A 23,951-nucleotide genomic window follows, 5' to 3' on the forward strand; every position below is an offset into this window, starting at 1 on the left:
TGTAAGTGAACTAAAGTAGTGGTGGTGATTTTTGGTATAATCTTGAATGGTCTAAGTAAAATAATAATACTGTTCACACTCGTGTTAGGGATTTATTGAATGGGAATAATGTAAAAGTATTTTACTCACGGATTAAACATTCGTTTCTTTATTCCTGCAAACCTATTAAAATGTTTGGTCAATTGTTCATATTTTATATCTTCTCATTTTTGCAAATTTACTCTCTTAAATATTTATTTTTTTGCCCGAATTTATACAAAAAAATACCACATCAATAATAATACTATAATAACAAATTCTTAACAAGAATTAGTTAGGTTTCATATCTATGATATGAAAGTGGGGTAATACCATTTATTCGGTGTTGTGCAGTTTCTGGGCTTATTTTCTTATTTTTTTCAGCTGTTTTAATTGTATAGTGTTACTTAAATTTTCTTGCCGTGACTGTTTTTAAGCTTCTCAGCATTATTTGATCAAAAGTAAACTAATTTTACTCTTCAGTTATGCTTTAATATTTACAAATTATCACGTGGTTAAAGTAAAAGTTTTTTTTTAAGGGATGTACTTAACTGCTTATTTTTATAATATAAATTTCCATGTAAATCTAATGATAATCAAAATTCCTATTTATAAATCGAAATAGGAAAGTTATTATTATTATTTTGTTATTAGATTCAAGCAATTGCTGGACCTAGTGGTATTACTCCATACCAAGATAGAGAAGATGATGAAGGGGATGATGGAAGTAGAGAAGATGAAGATCGGTAAATTTTGGCACTTATTTCATTATTAGAAGATACAACTTTTTGTCAATTTAAAAATAGTTCTTTACTATTGAAAAAACATTTTTTTTTTTCTTTTGAAGGAAAAATATTTAGTTGTCTTTTTGAGAACATTTTCTAGCATGTTAATTTTTGTTTCTTATTATATTTTTGCCAGCCCCCCCCCCCAGTATTACTCTGATGATCCTGCTGCAATTTTGAACGGAAATATCTAAAGTCTTGATGATTCTACCAGATAATGTTTTGGTTAGATTCTTTGATAGTTGAATTCACATTCTGATTCTAATAGCATAAACTGGTTTTCGTTTGTGCACTTCAAACCGACTAAAACCAAAAGTTCTGGAGATTTAATCGAACTAAGGTGTAGATGGCTTCAGTGCAGGTTTTCTACAATTAAATTTTCACACCCTAGTTCGTATATTTTTCTCCTAACTTCCTTACTTAAGTCGAGATACTCCTTCCCCCAATTAGTTTAAAATAAGTGCTGAACTTTGTTGTAATTATTGTCCAAGAATAAAACTTTTAACATTTATTTAGTTTCATAGATTCTTTTTCTTTTTTATATGAAAGATTACTTTCGCTCTTTTTAATTAGATTTTCACATTTTTCAGTAAAAAAGAAGTAGAAGTTGAAAAAAAAGATGAAGCAATTGGTAAGTTTATTACACAATTTTATTTTAGAAAGCACAAATGTATAGTATGTCTATAAAATTACTTTTTACGCTTTCAGAAGAAACAGACGAACCACAACCTCCGTGGAAAGAAAAATTAATAACCTTCTTGAAATTTCTTTGGGCCTTCATTGACTCATTGATGGTTTCCATCACCAATACATTGAATAAATTCTCTAGAGATTATCGTTATGTAATGCGAACTTTGTCTGTTGAAAAGAAACAGTTAAAGGTTTGTATTTTTAGCTTGTGGACATTTTATAGTTTTTCATTCATAAACGCCCTAAAACATTATATTTCATATACTTTAGAAAGCAGATGATACTGCGAGACTTTCCTCTCATCCTTAATCGGTGTCTTCTTCATAGAAATCTAGTGAGCCAAATAAGTGGAATAGCATTTTGTTTTAAAGAATGGGAAATCCCTAAAAAAATGCATACAAATCAGTTTCACACTGCTAAACACCATTCCTAATCTCTTCCGTTAATGTCGTTCGCTACTTTTTTTTTATTTTCAGACAAGCAAAGATTTTGGAATCGGTTTGAGACCAAGTCCTGGCCATATATGGCAGCCTCTACCATTAGCAGAACTGTCTAAACCAAAATCAAGGTAAAATTTCAAATTCTTCTTAATGTCATTATTATTGTTTCTTTGGTAGGTTCATTTCGGTAATATGGATTTCGTTGATAGTTCTAGTGCAGTTGTTGGTAGAAGTGTTCGTTGAAATTCATAAAACTTAGGGTTCGAATAGTTGTGGACTTATTAGGGAAGCAAAACAATAAAAAGCACAAAGTAGGCAGTTTATAAATTTACATTAAAAACCAAAAACATTTTTCCTACATGCATACAAACTATAAGTTTTAATATCACAAAATAAACCTTTTTTATCTTTTGAAGTCAAGAAAATTTATTTAAAAAGCGTCTATTTTTATTATTAAATGGATTTTCAGATTGTCAGAACAAGTAAATTTAGATAATATCAAAAAATCATTGCTCGAAATAAATTCCCCTTCCCTATCTCCAGAAAAATTAGAAGCAATTGTTTCAGAACTCTTATCTGATCTTGAAAGGTTAGTACCATCTTGCAAAGTATATAGATATCCTGAATTATTAATACGTATAAATATATATAACATAATTAAAGAAACATAATCAACAATTTTGACCTAAATCTTATCTAAATTCTAATAAAATTGTTTATTCTCTAACGATTTTAGATTAAAAGTTTGCGTTTCATATTTTTACACTTAAAAAAAAAAAATTTATTATCCTCAAATTTCTGTCAAATATCAATTTATTGTTACAATAAAGATTGCCTTTTACAAGCATTAATCTAACTTAACGCGTTTGTGGTACTCTTATAATGAATCTCCCTTTAGGATTGGATTTATTTTCTACTGTTTGAATTAAATGTCAAATATTTTATCCATCAAAATGTACTTCATTTTGTACATCTGGCCAGGTTCGTATTTTCATCTTCAGAGCTTAAGTAGTTCATCAAGATTGTGTAGAGAATATTGACTTTCACTTAAATAGCATCATGCCACAAAAATTGTCTAAGAAGAAGTTAAAAATCTCTACAGAAAATTGATACTTTACGAAAAATTGTTGGAAATCCGAAATCGGTGAGATTGTCCTGAGAAGTCCTGAGAAAACAATTGTAAAGTTAAGTGAGGCTGCACATCTACATTTTGTTGCTATGTACTTTAGCATTCTGATCAGTCTTAAAGATATTTTAAGTTAAATGAAAACTATTTTTAGCAATTAAATTTCAACTTAATAATAACATTATTATATAAATAGAACAAAAAAGTACACATTCATAGAAAATATATACGATAAAACAATAACTATCTAAAACAGATAGAGTAATATTAAATTTAAGAAATTTACCGTAAATTTTAGAAAAATAAAATTTTATTTTACTGGATCAACTGTTTCCGAATTATGAAATAAACAAATGTAGACATTTTACTTTGCGGTTATTTCTTCCCACATATATCCCCCAATTCAACGTCTCCTGGAATTCCCCTCATTCATCTTCTAGATACCTCTTATCATTAATGTAAATATCAAGTCCCTTTTTCATAGCTTAAAACTATAGGTGAAAATACGTCTGTATATGTCTGTAGGAGGTATTGTTTCCACAAACTCTTGTGCGTCTCCAAACATATTTGAATGAAGTGGAAAAACATCCGTTTTTTTTTTTAGTTTTGTAGTTCGGAAAATTTGATAAAATTTATTTCGTACCCTTATTGTTTAAACATTGACCTAAATAGTCTTAACTCGATCTTTAAACAACAATCTAATCTCTTTGGTTCATTTCCTGAAATGAGACGATGTTTGCTAATTTTATTTCTGAGGCGCCACGGTAGCCGAGAGGTTAGAGGCGAGACCTGCGAAGCTAATATGTATTGTGGTACTGGGTTCGATTCCCGGTCTAAGGCCTTGGATTTTATTTAATGGTTAATATGAGAAATTTATAGTAAAATACGTTTGCTAGTCGCCTCCGTCCACGACACCTAATTGGTAGTTGGACGTTAAGCCCGCCTGAAAAAATAGGCGATTACTTTACTTTTACTAATTTTATTTCTGAATTCACACCGTCTAGAGCTCTGTTTTATTTGAGTCAGTTATCTTACTAGTATACTATTATATGAACTAATCATGGCCTTCCTATACACGAATCTAATATATCAATTTTGTAATAAGTATAAGTTAATATAAAAATAATAGTATATTACTGTAGGTCTGCTACTTTATTGTTAATAGTTCTTTCTTCAATTTCTCTTGAATCAAATACCATCAAGAAAGCATTAGCAGCTGGCTGCGGTTTCAATCACATGGTATTAACCACAAAGAACATTGTACAAACTGCTTTTGTAGTACACACATCTTCATATCGTGTTCAATTATTATTGGGCATACGTGTTGTTACTCTTTTCGCGACGAAGCGATTGGCAGGTAGATAAAAATACTTCGTTCTAGACCTATGTATATCTATCAAAACAGAGTTTAAAATTTAAAAAAAGGTAAAAGTAACAAGTTAACATAATATATTAATATAAGGTGTACGAGGGTCGTTTGAAAAGTCCGTGCAAAGTCAGAGAGATAGCACTACTGGCGCGTATCGAGGTTATGTTTAGTTAGTAGCATCTCTTGGAAGAACACACACCAAGTTTCAGCCAGATCGGTCCATTTCTTTGTGTTTGGCATTCGTTTGAATCGAGGAAGTCGAGTGATTTTCAAAAAATGGACGAAAAAGAATTTCGTGTGTTGATTAAACACTACTTTATGAAAGGCAAAACGCCTCAGGAGACTAAAGAGAAGCTTGATAAACATTATGGTGACTCTGCACCTTCGATTAGAACAGTTTATAAGTGGTTTCAAAATTTTCGGAGTGGCCATATGGGCACAAGTGACGCTGAACGTTCTGGACGCCCTGTTGAGGTTACTACTCCAGAAATCATTGATAAAATCCATGATATGGTGATGGATGACAGAAGAGTGAAGGTGCGTGAGATTGCTAGTGCTGTGGGCATCTCGAATGAACGGGTACATAATATTTTGCATCAACATTTGGACATGACAAAGCTATCCGCAAGATGGGTGCCGCGATTGCTCTCGCTTGACCAAAAATGAAATCGTGTGAAGTGTTGCAAGGACGGTTTGCAGCTGTTCCAGAAGAATCCGCAGGACTTTAAGCGTCGTTTCGTCACTGTGGATGAAACATGGATACATCACTACACTCCTGAGACCAAAGAACAATCTAAACAATGGGTTACCAAGGGGGAATCTGCGCCAAAAAAGGCGAAGACCGTTCCTTCGGCCGGAAAGATTATGGCGACTGTCTTTTGGGATTCGCAAGGAATAATCCTCATCGACTATCTGGAAAAGGGTAAAACTATTACAGGTGCATATTATTCATCGTTATTGGACCGTTTGAAAACTGAGCTGCAAGAAAAACGCCCACGATTGGCCCACAAAAAAGTCCTTTTCCATCACGACAACGCACCAGCTCACACCTCAGCAGTTGTGGTCGCAAAATTAATGGAAATAGGGTTCCAACTCGTTTCACATCCCCCCTATTCTCCAGACTTGGCTCCCTCGGACTACTATTTGTTCCCCAATATGAAGAAATGGCTGGTGGGAAAAATATTTTATTCAAACGAGGAGGTGATTGCAGAAACGAATGGCTATTTTTCAGACTTTGACAAATCCTATTATTCGGAAGGGATCAACAAACTAGAGCAGCGTTGGACGAAGTGTATAAGCCTAAAAGGAGACTATGTTGAAAAATAAAAAAGGTTTACCCCAAAAAATTAAGTAGTTTTTATTTTTGCACGGACTTTTCAAACGACCCTCGTATTAATAATATATACCGCACAACAGTTGCGAAGTTATATTCTTGCTCGTTTGTAGTGATCTTCAATTACAGTAGTGCTTGCTGTAGACGAAACGTTCTCTAATTCAAACCTAAACTTAATAATTGTTACGATCAAACTGTAATTGCAACAATTATTTTTATTTTATTTAAAAATACTTCTAAGAATTTGTTTTTTCATTTTATTATTGCAATGATTTTTGCAGTATTCCATTTTATATAATTTTTATTTTATTTATTTATTTAATATATTGTTTTTAAGTAATGTTTAGAGAAATAGTTTGTAGTTGTTTATAAATCTTGCAGTGATCTTATAAGTGGGCCCCTAGATGAAGTATCTGCAGAAGAATTAACTTCGGATTTTAAAGATACCAAAAGGTTGGTTATACGCATGGAACTCTTGCTCATTCTGTGTTTTTTTTTTTTGTTTAATTAAATTAATTATCTTCAACATTTTCTTAATTTCGCCATTTTTTTTGTTTCTATCTAATTTTCATTGTTATAAGAGTTAACTTCATTTATTTGTTTGCATGTTGAAGCTTATGTTTCAACAATGTTAAAAACTTATTAAATTTAACAAAAAATCTGTTCGTAACTAACTAAAATTTTATTATATATTAAAAACAAAATCAATTAACTTGGGATGTAAAACGTTAAGTTAAATTAATGCATGTTTTGCTTTATTAACAATCAATAACAATTAATTATACGATTTTCGAACATCTAAAGATATTGAGGAGGTTGTAGACTGATGAAATTATGTTGTCATTGGAGCTTCTAAAAGCAAGTGAAAACAAGTATTTAGTAGTTATCTCTAACCAATGAGTATAAATAGTAAAATATAATGTAGAGATTTGAAGACGAATCTACTAAAGAAACCTAAAATATGCACATTTGGTTGCGGTTTACTTATTATGTCATGAAATGGTCAGTGAATGTATCAGTTTGACTATTGTATCTTGAAATGTGTGTGTAAGATATTGAAGAGCTAAAGCTTGCTTGCCTGTGGTACGATAAACCCAAATAGTTGTACACAACAATCCCTTTAAATTTTTTGTTACGAATTGAATTTTGACAAAAAAAAAAATCGTTTTTAAGTGATTTGAAGACTTGAGTGGTATAATTTATTTTTCACAAATGAGTTTACAATGCTTTTGGATCAGCATTTTTTACTTTTGATTCAGGCAATCAAACCTCTTTCTTCAGACCGTATTTATACTTAATTGAGAAAATTCTACAGTGTGCCACTCAGGCTGAAAAATATATTATCAGTTTTGAGATTAGTGTTCTGCGTAATACATATATTTGACATTTTCGATTTTATGGACCAACCAGGACATAATGATACACCAGCCGGGTTGACGTATTCATCATTACCTTCAAAACGGGACAATCCAGATCAACATGGATTGTACGGTAAGATTACGTTGTTTAGAAAAAGAGGTTACTGTTGTTGATGAGGGAATTACGTAATCTGTAATTGAGAGAGAGAGAGAGAGTGAGACCTAGAAATCGCAGGAATCTGGAACATCCAGGTTAAACCCATCATTAGTGCTACTAATATAATATTTACTTTTAGCTTCGCAAATTAAATTACATAATTTTTCAGAAACTGTCATGATAAATAGATTTTTGTTAGAGTGGCAAAGTTAAATTGCCATTTTAATAGAATATTTATGGTTTTTATCCCTAGTGGAGTTATTTTGAAAGCCTAAAAATTATAATCTGTAATGTTAAATATCTTCCAAGACGTACGTAAATTTACTATTTGTCCAACGACTTATTAAAAACATTCATAGTTTTAGAAATCCCATAAATACTATTGAAAAAAGTAGTCTGTATTTGGGACATTAATTTTCAAAAACTCCAAAAAGTTTTTATTTCTTGACTACTTTGTCGGGTTAGTACTAATTATTTTTTTTTTAGTTGCTTGCTCAGGCTCCAGGTGAAAATGTGATCCATTCAGTCTACAACTCTTTGAATTTAAATTTAAAAAAACAAGAACGTCTCAAGTAATAGATGATATATTTCATTTTTTTTTTTTTTTTTAGTCACCAAGAATCTAGTGAAAGTTCTTTGGATTCGAAATTTGCCAGGTAATTCATTTGAATTTGAGAGCAGTCTTTTTTAAAAGTGACACGCTGGATTTTTTTTGTTCTTTTTCTTACATTTACTTTAATTATTCTTTCTTACTTATTAAAAATTAATTCCAAAAATTTGTGCCCACTCGTGGTTTGAGGCTAAAATACATAGTTTTGGATCTAAAATAAAACAGAATATTTTAATTTAGGTTTGTTTAGAAAAATCGTGAACATTACAACCATGATGTTACTTTACTCTTCTCAACTAAAACGTTTTTGAGTCGTCGACCAAAATCATGTGAACTTGAATAATCAATCAATGGGCTTTTCTTTTTTTCTCTCAGAATGGAAAACAAAATAAGTTCAACTGAATGTTTTCCACTTTAGTGTAAAAAAAACATTGTAAAATACATTGATTCATCAAAGGTACCTAGAATCCAAATTCGATTTACAAAGTTTCTTCATACAGCACGTAACACTGGGTTATCTGATAATTCAGTCATGTAGTAAATGGAGAGCAGCATATTGCAAAAAGCTTTTAAGTGAAGATTAAATTCTCACGCCTATCCGAAGAACAAATCGTTGAAGGTAAAGAAAAATCCGTAAAGAACGGTAATTCGAGGAAAAGAAGAGAAAATTATCTTTGCAGAAAAAAAATCAATGAAATTTAGCTCTGCGAACCTAACCACCATAAGAATAATTATTGTCAAATTAAAATTGACAATCTTGTTGAGATTTCCAAAAATCTAGTTTTTCGTAGCAGCTGTTGTGCCAACTACTTCTTTTATTCATCAATCTTCATAAGAGTTTGACTGAAGATTGTTGAATTATGGAAACTTAGTATAGTGTATAACAGTATTTGCGTTTTTTCTTTCTTTACGTTAATGAAGAAAGCATTCATTTTGAACTTCGGTCACTTAATACTTCTAGCGGAATTTAATAGAATTATAGCCTTAAGAATTAATTTAAAAAAATGTAATAAAATGAAAGAATCAAATTGATAAAATAATTTATTGAAGCATCATTTAGAAATAAGGCTTTAAAACAAGTTCAATCTCGAGAAAGCTGTAAAGTGATGTGCAAGAGACCATCATGTGGTCTCCTGTCGTAGAGATCCAAGCTTCTTTATTTGCCTAACCAATCAGTTCCTTAACTGTTCGGATGAACCTTTATTTTTGAACTTTTCTGTCTTAATAACGTTCATCCTCTCTGGTTAGTACCAATCCTTCCGTTTGCAGGTTACAATTGGGACAGTGTCTGATTCGCATACCAACATGTAAAACTCTTTCCAATACCAAACACTATCTCAAATAAAAACAATAATTTCTTTATTATATCTATAATATCTATTTAAATAATTAAATTATTGCTCAGCGAAGTGACTCCTTTGAATTAGGTTATTCTATTTTTAGTTCATCCTTTAAAGCCAGTGAAATCATTTTTAGATCCGTCCATCCATCCATAATCCTTCCTGTGCAAAATAATTTTTCTACATAATTATATAAGTTTAAACAAATATATAAAATATTTAAATAAAATTTAAAAAAATAAAGTGTCCTAAAGTTTGATCATCATAATAATTATGTTGAAATAGTGAAATTATTAAGTTTTGAGGAGCTGGGCTTTTTTTAAAAAAATTCCCTAATTGAAATATTTTGTGTTTGATTTGTTATTATTGAACACTAAATAATCCTAGAGGGTTATTTTTTTTAATCATTAATATTTTAATAATTTATTTTTTAATTTATATTTATAAACTAATCAAATTTGTTCTGTGATGAACTTCCATATCCTATATGATTAAGTAGCTTGCTGCAATTTCAATTTTTAGCTGTCTGAAAGTGAGATCTCATTGTAAATAAGATCTATTATTCTGTAGGTAATTTTAAGAATATTATGATTTTAATCATAGAGACCCTACACTCAATTTTTTGCCTAATTTAAATAGTTGATTTTTTCTTTGCTTTCGAAAAGAAAATGTTGAAAAAAAAATGAACAGCAATAGAAAAGATATCGTTTATTATTTTTCTTTGAATAATTTTATGTTTCTAATCCCATTTCTAATCCTAATCCTTTTCCTTTTCCAGCACCTCGAGGAAGTCAGAAGATTCTGATAGCTTTAACGGGTACTACGGGCCAGTAAGAAATACTAAAAATAAATAAATAAGGCATTGCGTAATTATTTTAAACTCTATGATTAACTTTTTATTTTTATTTCTTTTTGGAGAACGAATAGAGAGTTAATTTCTTGGATTCTTACAGATAGTTCTGGACGTTGTATAGAAAGAATATAGTATAGTTTTTAGGTGTTCATGGTCTCACAAGCAGCCATCAAGAAGCACCCTGGTCGTCAGAAGTAGACAGTACATTCATGGTCGTTGACTAAACTATAAAACTAACTGATAAGCCAGATTGCAGAGATCATTGAGGATTGATACCAACTCACAGCAAAATCGCCAGTTACTATGAATCTGACCAACTTTAAAATTCCAATGCGTGCAATTATTTCCTCGCGGAGATTTTTTTTTTTTACTTTCACCTGTTGTTAAAAATGTTCTTTAAAGTTTGAAGAGAAATTTTCGTTAATAAAAGGTAGATTTATCTGATGAAGATACGACCAACTAACTGAAACTGGATTATACCCTAAAGCAAATTCAACATTCAAAACCACTAAGCGTAGATTATAGACAATAACTGTTATTGTTTAGAGGCATCTCCAGATCTGGTAACGTTAGAGGAGAGCATAAAGGATTTCTGTGATTACTTATAGGGAATAAGGTGGGGAAGATTAAAGACTGAAAGAGCTTTACTGCATAATAGTGAGACGAAATAAATACACAAGAATTGACTTCTTAGTTCACGATTCGTAGGCGTTCATCTAAATCAAAGAATCTGCAGGTTCTTTTTTTTTTCAATTTCTATCAGCTGCTTTCTAGCAGTTGTCAAGTTCATCTACTTCGATTTATCTTTCAGTAACGGTCAGACTGGATTACCTAAACTACCACACGTCTCATTGAAGAACTGAAGCCCAGGAACTATCTGTAATAATTCATAACGTACAAATGATATACTTATTTTCTAAGTTTAAGGAAATTATTTACGAGTTTCACTATGGTAGCATAGAATTTGCTACAAGAAAGATTGTCACAAGTCTTGACAAAGAACATGCTGGATCTCTTTTTAACAGTAAAACCTTTTGTTGTAAATTTTATGCAAGTTCTCTATATAAGACATGCATTATTAATTTCATATTGTATAGGAACTGTTTTTTTGAAATGCTATTAATTAGGTTAATCTCCGTTTTTTTTCTGAATTTTGTTTATCTATCTTTGCCCTCATTTCAACAAACTATATTCTTATCTCCTACAATTAATTCTTTCTGGTTCTTCTTTGTGGTTTGACGTCGTATTAAACTAAGGATTGCCGTAGTGATGAAAGAACAGCCTATTTGTGTTCCTGTCTTCTAAAATTTCTTTAAAGATCAGTGGAAATAAAGTAGTTTTGGCGAAACTTTGAGTAGAACCTAAGTCAAAAAATAAGTTAACATTGTGGAAATGGCCATCAAGTCAAGTCATTCCTAATTTTTTTTTTTTCAGGCCTGCCTAATGTCGCAACACCAAATTAGGTATCATGCACTTCGAACAGTTTCTTTGCTATATTTTTTTAATAAACCCAAAAATTATAACTTCACATGAAACCATTATCTTTGCCAATAAAATAACTAGTGTCTTAAAGAATACTATTGTGCAAAAGTATTTAATAAGACCTAGCTGAGGCGTCAAAGTGTTAGTTTTCTTTTTACTGTGAGTTATTTAAAAAATGAAACACACTTAAGTCGGGGGATTTTTTGGTTAATTTACCTTAAAAAATTTGTTGGTTCGTAGTCGTTTAAGACTGATTAAATGAATTATATAGCATAATGATTATTTTAATCATAGTCGTCTTAGAAACTTCATCAAGCGAAAAAAGTTTGTTAAATAAAATACTCCTAGACCACACCACTTCCTTCAACTTTGTCCTACTTCTAGGATTCCTTTGTATTCCTTTCTTATTCCCGCCCTGCAAAATTACTTTTTCAATCAATCAATTTTCTTCAATAATTTCTTGCATAGTTTTAACTAAGTGATACTAATAATAAAAATTGCCACCTGTTTACATGGTCGAAGTTTGAAGATTTGTATAAATTGAAATAAAAATATTTTAAAAAATTGTAGAAAGATAAAGTTATTCCATGAAGCTTGAAACCTATCTGTTAGACTTCTAGTATTGGTGTTATTATTTTATTATTCCCTAGGGAGCTGTTATGGTGTTCTTTCAAACCAATAACTCTCGTTGAATTTGCTCCGGATAATGCTCATATTGTGGACAGATCTGTTAGTAGGTAAATGACTAATTTGTTGTGGTGTATAGTTCTTTTTATTTCTATTTCCGTCATTTTTATTCTTTTTCTTCAAAAAATGTAAAAAAAAGAAAAAATTATTGTTGTGTCTTTTCTTCGCTTCCTTTTTCTTGTCCTTCGTTCTTTCATCTTAAATTCGCGTATCCAAGAAATTGTATCTCCCAGAAAGGCTTGAAGTTTTCACAGCTTATTTACAATATCCTAAGTAGCTAAACGATTTTAATGAAGAAAGGGTAATGTCTACAAGACTGGACAAGCTAATGAAGTAAAAAACGGATTAGAGTTAATTTATTAGAGCTTGGCTCCTATGAAATCGTGGAGGAGTAAAGATCTGAAGTCACCGGTAAAATGTTCGCCTGAACACGCTTTGTCTTAGGTCATCTAACCGATGCACTCTACAGTCGAAGAACGAAACTTCTCCATAAAATACATTGGTTTGAAGTGAAAATCTTTGCATTGATTAATTCACCAAAGAATTTCTATTTTATTCCTTTCTCGTCTAGAATCTCTATTCTCGAACTAAAGAATCATTTCGATCCAAACGATGTGCGATTTCTCAGAAGAAGATACCGGCTTTATTAAGCATACCTATAAGTCTTCCCTTTTCAGAGAAAAGGGAACGTGTAATGCTGTCTTCTGCTATTTATTGGCATAGCGGAAATTCATAAAATTTGAGTCTTTTTTTAAAAACTTCTGTTCAAAGACATGATTTGTTAGAAAAAAAAAAATACACAAATCTTATTTTGTTTGTATACAATGTGACCTATGTATCTTAAACTTCCCACACTTTCCTCCTTGTTGAAATTGCTTATTGTTTCTAAACTTTGGAAAATTCAAGCCTGTAACTTTACTTCTTCTGGTTGGTGCAATATTTTTGGCATGCAGTTTTTAAATTTGTTTTTTCTTAATTTTCTTGAAGTTATTCTTTGTATCTACTTGTGTTTATTTTTCAGAACAGAAGACTCTTGTGCTGGATTGGAAATTAATCTTAATTTTGTATTAATTTCTTTCTTCTTTGTATTTGTTGATTGTTAAAGAAAAGCTAACTTTCTGTAAATGCATGGCTTATTTCTAACAATAAGCATGAGGAAATTTTTTTAAACTTATTTTTATAATACATTTTTATATTAGATAAAATTTGTATAATTAATACTTCAGCTCTCTCTTTATTACTAAAATTATTGTTTATAATTTGTATTATTTCATATGAATTACTAAAATTTATAATTTAATTTCTTTTAGCCCAGTATCAATAGGAGAATTCGAGGAACAAGGAGAACTTACTGCTTCTGAACAGCCGCCATTCTTTCGTCTCATATTGGCCATCTGGTATGCCGTACTCTCTCATTCGGAGTTGGTCTGCTATTTTACTATATTTCTCCTTCAGATACGTTCGCCAACTATACTTTCATTGCCGCTGCCTTTAATGGTGTTTCTATGGGCTACGCTAACAGTACCCCGGCCGTCCAAGAAGTTCTGGGTGACAATAATCGCATATACTGAGGTAAGATTTTTAATTTATTTTTTTTATTTCCCCTAATCGATTCAACGAGAAGATATTGTAATGGTACAGTTTTTCTATTTCTTTGTTTTCGCCTATAATATCTGTTTTGAGTCAGAAAGTGGTTTTCACAAATTTGGGTGCGCGTGTATTATTACCTTGACTTAAAAACAAAAAAATGAGAAGTTCAAGTTTGATATGTAGCTTAAGGTGCCAACAGAGGATGTAACAGAAAGGTTTTAGACCAAATCGGTCCTTCAAAAATCGATTTTAAATGATTTTTTTGATCTTGGGATACTGGTTTCATATATGTAAATTTATAACTTGTAATTTGAAAAAAAACTAACGTATTGATACAAATGCTCTCATGTTCTTATTTACAATAATTCATTTTTATTCATATCATTCATAAGATATACATAAAATTATAATGTACATAAGTAATTTGAACAACTTTCTTAATGAATTTTAGGTAGTGGTGGTTGTAAAATGTATGTTTCAATTTGAAATATTACCTTGGAATCAAAAATTGATCCCTGACAATGCTCCATTTGCACTACCTAGAATCATAGGTATTGAAAGAAAACCTGGAATGTATGCCTATTACGACTTATTCTTACTTCTTGTAGTCTTTTTTCACAGGTCAGTATTCATACAACTCGAAATTTATTTAAGGCACAGCAGACCAAAGGAATTTCTTTACCTATTTTTTAATTTTTTTTTAGATCTATGCTCAAATCTCTGGGTCTATGGAAAGAGACTGCCCAAAATTTTCCTGTAAAAAGTAGCAAAGATAGTCCATCTTCTGAAACTACAGAACTTAGCGGAAGTGAAAATACTCAAGCTAGTAAAAAGGATAATTCAAGTAAAGATACTACTGTGAAGGATTTGGTATTAATTGGTGATACTGGTTCAACAGGGCCACGAGAGTATTTACCACCTTTACCATTAAAGTGAGTTTTTTTTTTTTTTTTTTTTTTTAAAGAAATTAACTATTTTAATTACAATGGGATTGAAAAAATAACTGCCATTTCAGTCTAGTAAAATTTATTTTGCCGAGCTTTCGACCTAGGGGACTAGGTCATCTTCAGGGCTAGTTTAGAAAGTAATACTATAGGTACGGTGACCATTCGTACTGTTTTTGGCAGGACAGTACTGTTTTTTAAAACGCTGTCCTTCTTTTTTTTTTTTAAGCATAAATGTCCTGTTTTATATTTATTTGTCCTGTTTTTCAATGAAATTTAAATTATTTTCAATGAAATTAATGAAAATATGAATATTTTTTCGAAGATTTATATACGATTTTGTTAAGGTCTGATCTTCATATTGTGAAAATTAGATATATTTGTATATTATTGTCGTTAGTATAGTTTTAAAGAATGTGACATTAAAACAAAATTTGTTGTGATTTTAAAAGACTGACTATTTTTTCTATTTACGAGAGTTACTATTTACATTTTGTTACTAACTAACAAGTGTATAGTTCAAGTAGTCGCTCAGTTTCGGCTGAATATGGGCCATATTATATGGCTATTGTTTTGTAATAACCGATATCGTGTTAATAAACGTATTAATATTTTTTATATGTTTTTTTGCTCCTTGTCCTGTTTCTTGATACAAAAATAATGGTCACCGTAACTATTACGTACATTTCAGGGTTGGTGTGTCTTCTGTCTTGTCTGTTCATGGACTGAATGTGATCGGTCTGTGTATCATTGTGTTTTGTTGTATAGGTTCCATAATTGTGTTGTGGGTTAGGGTCCCAGCAACGTTTCAGTATCTTTTACTTTATAATGTTGGTGAGAATTAAACATAAGTGTGTTCAAGTCAGAGTCCGAATTTTGTGAACATTTTAAAATTTATTGGTGAAATTAAAAAAAAATGTAAAAAGTTTAAGTAAAGCAAGTTTAAACTAAATGAATCTAGTTTAAAGTAAAATTATTTTATTAACTCTTCAGCACAATTATTTATTGATTTTTTTTCTAAATTTTTAAAATCCAAATCTTTTTTTTTTTAAATTGCACCCAACTTTATAGACGTCTTTCAAGACATGTTTCATAACTAATCAAAAGTTCTTATATTTTAGGAGAAATCAAATATGCCGACCTTGTCATAAATTCTTTGGCAATTTAATCGAATCAAAAGGTCGCGTTACTACAGATGTATATGCGTACATGTTTTTCTGTGATTTCTTCAATTTCCTTGTTGTTATCTTTGGATTTGCAGCATTTGGGGTAAAAAAATAAGATTTTATTTATTGCTAAATAGTTAATCTTATTTTATATAGTCTTGTTGTTAAATTTATATTTGTTTTTTTCTTTCAGTCTCAACAAGGTGACGGAGGTGTTTCTCAATATTTTGAGGAGAATAAAGTTCCTATAGCTTTTCTGGTTATGTTAATACTCCAGTTTGGACTGATTATTATTGACAGAACTTTGTATTTAAGAAAATTTATATTAGGAAAAATAATATTTCAATTTGTATTAGTAATTGGCATACATGTGTGGATGTTCTTCGTCTTGCCAGCAGTCACAGACAGGTATTCGTTTTGATTTCTTAAAAATGTTGAATAATTTATGATGAGTGTTGTTGTTTTTTTTTAACAAATATTTTAAAAAAATATACATTTCAAGATCTTCATTTTTATAGACAATTTAATGCAGCACTGCCACCACAAATGTGGTACATGGTAAAATGTTTCTATTTATTACTCTCGGCCTACCAGATCAGATGTGGATATCCTACTCGCATCTTTGGAAACTTTCTCTGCAAGAGTTACAACTACATAAACATGTTCCTGTTCAAGGTGTAAGTAATAAATTTTAAATAATGGTTTTTTTTTTCATGTTTATAGTTTTATTTACTGACAATAAGAAATATTGTTTCTTTCTTAAGAGCTTATAACTGTCAAAGTACCTTTTTGAAGTCGATAAAATAGAAAAATTGGTGTTTAAAAAATGGTTTGCACTACGAGAAACTAATCCATTTTATAACGTTATAACGCTACATTAGTACATCCCTGGCTAATCTGCACAGACAGGAGGCCAACAAACAAACAAACAAAAAAAAAAAAAAAAAAAAAAAAAAACGTTACAAAACAAATACAGTGATAAAGGAGGGTTTGCCCTTTATTTTAAAGAAAATTTGGGAATTTTATCTTTTATAGAAAAAGAGAAAAAAATTGTCAAAGTTGGTTGTTTTTCAACGTTACGCTTTTTTGTGCAGTTTTTGACGATCAACCCTTATACAACTGTCCTACCGGACAGTTTTAATGTCCATGGTTTTATCAGCAAGTGTGGAGGATAGTCTCCTCTCTTCTTCTCACTGCTCCTCACAGGGGCTTGAACAGGTTGGCTGGGTAGATGTGTTTTGAGCCTACCGTTCGCCTGTTACGAGGCTTGAGTCTGGTGTGAATCAGCTCAAGCATTCCATGTGGTCCGTGTCAGTATCGCGGCTATTTACCAAAAGTTCCAACGGTTGGAAATCCTAAGTTGGTACTCTTCGGAACTGCTATCCTAGACACTGGTACAATTAGGGGATCACAAGTTACGCCAAAGGGCGAAACCTTTCCCTGAACTCATTTAAGGAAGAACTTTGCAATGGACGCTTTCCATTTATTTCTTTCCTTGTCACAAGAACTTTTCAGTTTTGGTATCGGTTATATAAAAGTTCTTTTTTTTCTTTGTAAATTTTCTTTATTTCTTCAGAGCTCTAGACGGCCGCTGCCCTCACCCTTCCTGATGTACCTTGTGTGATCTATCGTTTTCTTTCTTATAACTGACTTTTTGTATGCTTATCCTAATTCTTTATTTACATGATTTTTACCTCAAACTCTAACAAGCTTGTCGAAATTTAATCGTTTTAGTTTTATGGCTGTACCATTTGTATTCGAATTAAGAGCATTGATGGATTGGATTTGGACGGACACCTCAATGACATTATCTGATTGGTTGAAAATGGAAGATATATTTGCTCATGTCTTTCAGCTCAAGGTATGGATACATTTACCTATAGGCATAAAGCTTTAATTATCTCGGATTGCTTTTTAATAAAAGAATAGCGATTTCGTGAAATTGTAATTCAGCCAATATTTCTCTGAACGAAAGTGTAATTTAACGCTGTAAAATTTCGATAGTGTCAAAGAAGAGCCGAAAAAGATTATCCCCAACCACGAGGAGAAAAGAAGAACAACTTAATCAAATACCTAGTGGGAGGAAGTTGTCTTATCGGCATAATAGCAGTAATCTGGTTTCCACTTGTACTGTTCGCTCTGGGAAACACTGTGGGTCAACCAAATATTCCTACAGAAGTGACACTGTCTCTCAGTATTGGAGCTTACACACCTATTTACCGTGGTACAGCTCAGAATGATTCCATTTTCAAGTAAGGAGAATATATATTTATTTATTTTATTTAATTAGATTTAATTTAATTCGGTTTTTCCTCTTTAATTAAGTGCACTCTACGATATTTTACTTTTGGTAAAGGAAATTTTCGAAATAGAGTTTTCATAAAAAGTACGATGTGAGGTCCCCTCACAAAATTCTAAATTTGTAATTCCATTTTGTTACTAATCGACTCTTCAGATTCTAAGGTTTTCACGAAAAGGGCTCAACGATTTCCTAAACTTCAATAACAGCGGCTCAGTTAGGTGGTAGACAGGTAGGTGTAACTGTCAGTTGCTTAAACTGGGTAATTCATGAACGGCTCAATTAATACTTGGATAACTAACATACATTCATTAAGATTCAGTATTAGTAGAAAATTGAAACAGATTAGAAGATCAGATTACAATATTGTAATAATTGGTGTAAAAAAAAAGGTCAGTGTTTTTAAAAGTTTTTTTTTTTTAAAAAAAGTGTTTCTTTTTAGCTTAGAAAAAGAAATGTGGGACAACATGTTGAATGTATATAAGAAATCGCGAGCAGCACAGACATTTCTGTCAAATTATGAGTATGATGATGTCGGCGTGGCTATACTTGGATCCCATTCTACTGTTGTGTGGACGATATCGCCACCGGACAAACTTTCTTTAATTAATGATTTAAGATCAGGTTAGTAACATCTCTATTAATTAACCGCATTTTTTTTTTTTTAAATTTTATCTTAAAAAGACCGATTGATGAGTATTCTTAAGCCTTCAAGGTATAACTGAGAATTTGAGAGTAAGTAAGTGAATCGTCAAATCTTGTGTATCACGTCTCTCACCCGTAGTAGGAAACCACTTCTTCATGCATCTCTATTCTGTCGAATCAGTAAGTACGAGGTGTGTTCAAAAAGTAACGGGAATTTTTAAATTTCGCGGGTTTGGAGAGTCTGATTGTAAAATTTTTTTTTTATTATGTTGGTACGCATGCCCCTGAAGTACGATAAAATTTTCAGTAATATTCATTGTTTACTTCTTAAGTGGCAGCCGTTAAGGTTAGACGTGTTTTTCGAGCTTGGCGATTTTTGTTTGTTAAAAAAAATGGATCAAAGAACTTGTATTAAATTTTGCGTAAAAAATGAAATAAAGTGTAATAAAGTGTGTGAAATTTTAATAAAGGCATATGGTGAGTCTGCTATGAGTAAAACAAGGATTTACGAGTGGTATAAGCGTTTCCAAGATGGCCGCGAAAACGTTGAAGATGACGAACGACCTGGACGTCCAAGCACATCAACAACCGATGAAAACGTGAAAAAAGTGAAAGAAATGGTTATGAACGATCGCCGAATCACAATCAGAGAAGTCGCTGATGATGTTGCCATATCAATTGGCTCATGCCATGAAATTTTTTCGGATGTTTTGGGTATGAAACGTGTGGCAGCAAAATTTGTTCCAAAATTGTTGAATTTCGAACAAAAACAGCGGAGAATGGAAGTTGCTCAAGAGTCACTCAATGAAGTCGACAACGATGCGGATCTACTGAAACGTGTTATAACAGGTGACGAAACATGGGTTTACGGATATGATGTCGAAACTAAGGCTCAATCGTCCCAGTGGAGGCATTCTGGATCGCCAAGACCGAAAAAGGCTCGACAAGTGCGGTCGAATGTGAAGGTTATGCTCACTGTGTTCTTCGATTTTAATGGCATAGTGCATCATGAATTCTTGCCACAAGGTCAAACAATCAATAAGGAGTACTACCTACAAGTTCAACGCCGTTTGCGTGAAGCAATCCGAAAAAAACGCCCGGATTTGTGGCAAAACAATTCATGGATTTAGCACCACGATAATGCACCTGCTCACACTTCATTGCTTGTTCGTGAATTTTTGGCCAAAAACAAAACTTTAACGATGCCCCAGCCTCCATATTCGCCAGACATGGCTCCATGTGACTTTTTTCTATTTCCAAACATAAAGAGAACATTAAAAGGCCGTCGTTTTACAAGCATAGATGACATTAAAAGCGAATCGCTGAAAGAGCTGAAAGCTATCACAAAGATCGAGTTTCAGAAGTGTTTCGAGGATTGGAAAAAGCGCTGGCACAAGTGTATTGTATGCGAAGGGGACTACTTTGAAGGCGACAATATTAATGTAGATGAATAAATATTTTTTTCAAAAAACGAAAATTCCCGTTACTTTTTGAACACACCTCGTACACACAGTACATGTTTCCTTCGTTGTGGTAATTACTGGGATGAAAAATGTGCTTATGATATGCGTAAGAAAAAAAGAATTGTGAAAGAATTGATACGTTTACAAACCCGATTTTTGTTATTAATTTTCAACTACCTTTGGCGGCCATACAGTTTATAAAAGTCGAACAAATTTTTAAGTAGGAAACGCAAGAAATGAATTCAGTACAAGCCCACAATTCTCGTCCATGTTTTCCTGTTATTGTGGAAGCTTTGAAAATTTTTGCTAGAAATAAGAATGACATCATCATCCTTCTAACATCATTTGTCTGGTTTCAGATTCATTCATATTAACCAACTGATATTTTAACAAACCCGAAATTCTAGTGATCTCGCATAACAGATCTTAAAAAGTAATTGCTATAAATAACAAATCATCTTTACTTTTTTCTGTTCTTTAGGTGCACCAATGTCAATCAAATTAGAATGGACGATAAGTAGAAAGTCGACAATCCCTGATCAGCCGGCTATGGTTTCAAACAGCATACAGTCTTTATTGCCCATCGGTCCGAATAGAGAGATCATAGCTGACTTTATAACGGGCAATGAAACTGAAAATATGGCGATCCTGCCTAATCTGCTACCAAAATTTGTGAAAGTAACCAGCCGAGGAACGGCAAATGTTATTAATCAGCTTATGTGGTTCGGTAATTATTATTTTTATTCTTTTTAATGGGTTTCCTTTTTTTCATTTTGCATTAATTTTGATTTATCACCATTTTCTCATGACACATGTCCAAATTAGCAAAGCTCTGTCTCACTTGACCCAGCGAGCGATTGGACTAACGACATAACAGTAACGCTACAAACGACGAGCTGTAAAACGAATAGAAAAGTTCAAAGTTATAGTCCCATAAACGGGTAACTGTCTGTGTCCTACCTAATTAGGGTGTCGACCACTTTGACGTCAACTAGCACTGGTACTTGAGATTCCAGCCAAAACATTGAGCATGCCCGTGGCGTTTCCGAAGAACTGATTTGATTAATAAGAGCTTCAACTGAGATAGAAACACTAATTCTGGATTCCATTATTACATGATGAGGTTTGAACGGGGATACATGCTCTGATGAAATGTTTCTGCTTAATGTTGCCGATGAAATTGCCATAAAACTACAGATGTTTGACTCTTAGTCCGTACACTGACCCTAAAAGATAACCCTTGGAGATTTTAATGTGGATTTAATGTTGAAAATATGGATTTTAATTTTCAAGGAAATTCAGAATGAAATAGTGCTTCTTTTTTTAATTTTAATAACTACGTTAATTTTTGCTTTGAAATTCTGATTTCTAGATGACGATGCCCAGGCGGAAGATCCTTATCGACCACTTACCGCAAAACTTATTGGCAAGGCTGAACAATTTTGGTGGGAAGTAGAAGAAAAATGCGGTGATCCAGTTTATGAAAATTACCTCTCTAAATTGAGTTACATAAATTGTAACCGACTCGTTATGTATACTTTTAATGATAAAGCTTTTCCAGCAACTTTAAATATTATTTCTGGAAAAGGGTGAGTTTTTCCCTTTCATTATCACATTACTTTTGGGGTCTAATTTTATTTCAATAGAAAGTTGCATGACTTTTAATTAAAAACATTAAACTGGGCTAATAAATAGTTAACTGCCGGTGTCTGGAAGCGCTTGCACTAAGCAAATTAAAAACACAATAAAACACTTATTACTAGCTTCGATTGTCTGTCTAACAATCTATGTGGATGTTCAAAATAATTCACATAAAATTTGATAAAAAAATGTATTATAATTTGTTGTGTCTTTAATTTTAATCGTCATAACACGTTTGTTTTCTATAATTTAAGTGGATTAATCCATGTTCAGTGATTGATTAGAAGATGTAAAGAATTTGACTTACATTACAGTTCCAGCCACACGCTATATATTGTCACACAATCTGAAATTAATACATTCCAGCATGTTCTTCAATTGTTAGCGACAGCTAATGCAACTATGATTAGCTTTCCTAGATGGCAAACTTGGATCAACCCTAAACCTCTAGGGTTTCATCATCTGTTCTTTAGCCGTTTGACTGGATTTGATTAGAACATGAAGAGGATTCTGTTTCCGAGGTTCTGCAGCAAAAACGGGCACGTATATGCCGTCCTCTTGTTGTTCTAGAATGAGAAATCGTGGATTTCCTACAAATCGATATTACATATTATTTTTTCTGGTCTCATAAGTGCTGAGATATTGAATTAACTGCAGGCCAGTGATTGCATCGCAATCAGGCAGAATATAAAAGAACGTTTTCTCTTTTCCCAGTTACAATCTGCACAGAGGCTCTGGATCCACCTGTTCTTGCTTACTCTGAAGAGATGTTCTTTTGATTTAAAAAGAAATAAAGCAAGATTTAGTCAGCATGGGCGAGCGATTTTACGGTCAAGGGCCTAACCCGTGGCCAGTAACGCTCTGCTCGTAGTTGCCTTGATGAGCAGAAAGTAGTGGATTGGGCTTGAAGTACTTTCTCTCCAGCTAAGAAGCTGCATAGGAGGAGAGGTGGTTTTAAAATACTGCCGCCATGGCTTTTACGTACAAGGACTGGAAGCCCAAGGACTTCCAAGAGACCCTTTTAGGGCACTACACCCAAATAGTTGTACTCACTAACTACACCTAATATAGTGTACAACCATTACTATATCTACACTCCAGCTGAGTTATTTGCTATCCAATTTTGTTGGGCTTAGTAAAACTACTTGCAAACTCCATTCACCAACACTGGCACTCACATATACACTAATGGTCTTGTTCCATCAAAACCTCTGAAATTAATACTTATCTTAGAATTCTGACAGACTGTATACTTATCCACGAATAGATAACTGACTTTTGGCATTTAATTATTAACCACTTTCATAAGTTGAAAAGTTCATAATAACTAATTTCGCGTTTAAATTGGATTTAAAAAAAAATTAGCCCCCAAGTTTTGAATACTGTTTATTTCCATATCTCCTTTAATTAAGAAGTGTTTTAAAATGTTTCTATTGGTCAACCATTACAGATTTATAGTAAAAAAAGTCATGTAAAGTTTCGCACTCGTATTTTTTAATTTTATTTTTTGCATGCATGCTTTTTAATTTCTTGTTTTTAATTTTACCTTTAGTTTTTCTAACAGCTTATTTATGCAGAAATCACGCTTGCTTGGGTAAATTACAAAACCATATGTAATCCTTGTCATTCCCAATTCCAAATTTGCTTTCATGAACATAATTTTTCTTGAATAAAAAGAGGTAAGTGAAATTTTTGATGTTTACAGTATTTTTTTTCTTTCCTTTTAATACGAATTGCTATTTTATTTTTTGTTTTTGCTAAAGCGGATTTCTTTCTCTTCCTCGTTTTAGGATCATTGGACTGTACACTACATTTGTGATTGTAATACACTCTGTTATACGTGGTTTCTTTACTGGAATATCGTTCAAGATAATGTTTGATGATATGCCAAACGTGGACCGTTTACTACAGGTGGAGAATTTTTCTCTCTCACTCCCCCTATATGTTTATTAAAT

General features: G+C 32.1%; 1 protein-coding gene across 1 annotated transcript in view; it reads left to right on the forward strand.

The window, feature by feature from the left end:
* Piezo (piezo type mechanosensitive ion channel component) overlaps positions 1–23,951 on the forward strand; it is an 82,980-nt gene that overhangs the window by 57,190 nt on the left and 1,839 nt on the right. The window contains exons 32-50 of the mRNA XM_074130878.1: positions 673–764; positions 1,394–1,434; positions 1,512–1,684; positions 1,970–2,061; positions 2,403–2,522; positions 7,888–7,932; positions 12,212–12,298; positions 13,559–13,820; positions 14,290–14,459; positions 14,543–14,770; positions 15,904–16,051; positions 16,142–16,356; positions 16,467–16,625; positions 17,683–17,809; positions 17,953–18,200; positions 18,690–18,871; positions 20,837–21,082; positions 21,728–21,944; positions 23,787–23,907. Of these exons, the coding sequence (XP_073986979.1) occupies positions 673–764; positions 1,394–1,434; positions 1,512–1,684; positions 1,970–2,061; positions 2,403–2,522; positions 7,888–7,932; positions 12,212–12,298; positions 13,559–13,820; positions 14,290–14,459; positions 14,543–14,770; positions 15,904–16,051; positions 16,142–16,356; positions 16,467–16,625; positions 17,683–17,809; positions 17,953–18,200; positions 18,690–18,871; positions 20,837–21,082; positions 21,728–21,944; positions 23,787–23,907 (2,973 nt within the window). The remainder of the gene's footprint in view (positions 1–672; positions 765–1,393; positions 1,435–1,511; positions 1,685–1,969; positions 2,062–2,402; positions 2,523–7,887; positions 7,933–12,211; positions 12,299–13,558; positions 13,821–14,289; positions 14,460–14,542; positions 14,771–15,903; positions 16,052–16,141; positions 16,357–16,466; positions 16,626–17,682; positions 17,810–17,952; positions 18,201–18,689; positions 18,872–20,836; positions 21,083–21,727; positions 21,945–23,786; positions 23,908–23,951) is intronic.

This window comes from Rhodnius prolixus, unplaced genomic scaffold, assembly GCF_049639745.1.
Source record: "Rhodnius prolixus isolate KJV_2025 unplaced genomic scaffold, Rpr scaffold_4, whole genome shotgun sequence".
NCBI lineage: Eukaryota > Metazoa > Arthropoda > Insecta > Hemiptera > Reduviidae > Rhodnius > Rhodnius prolixus.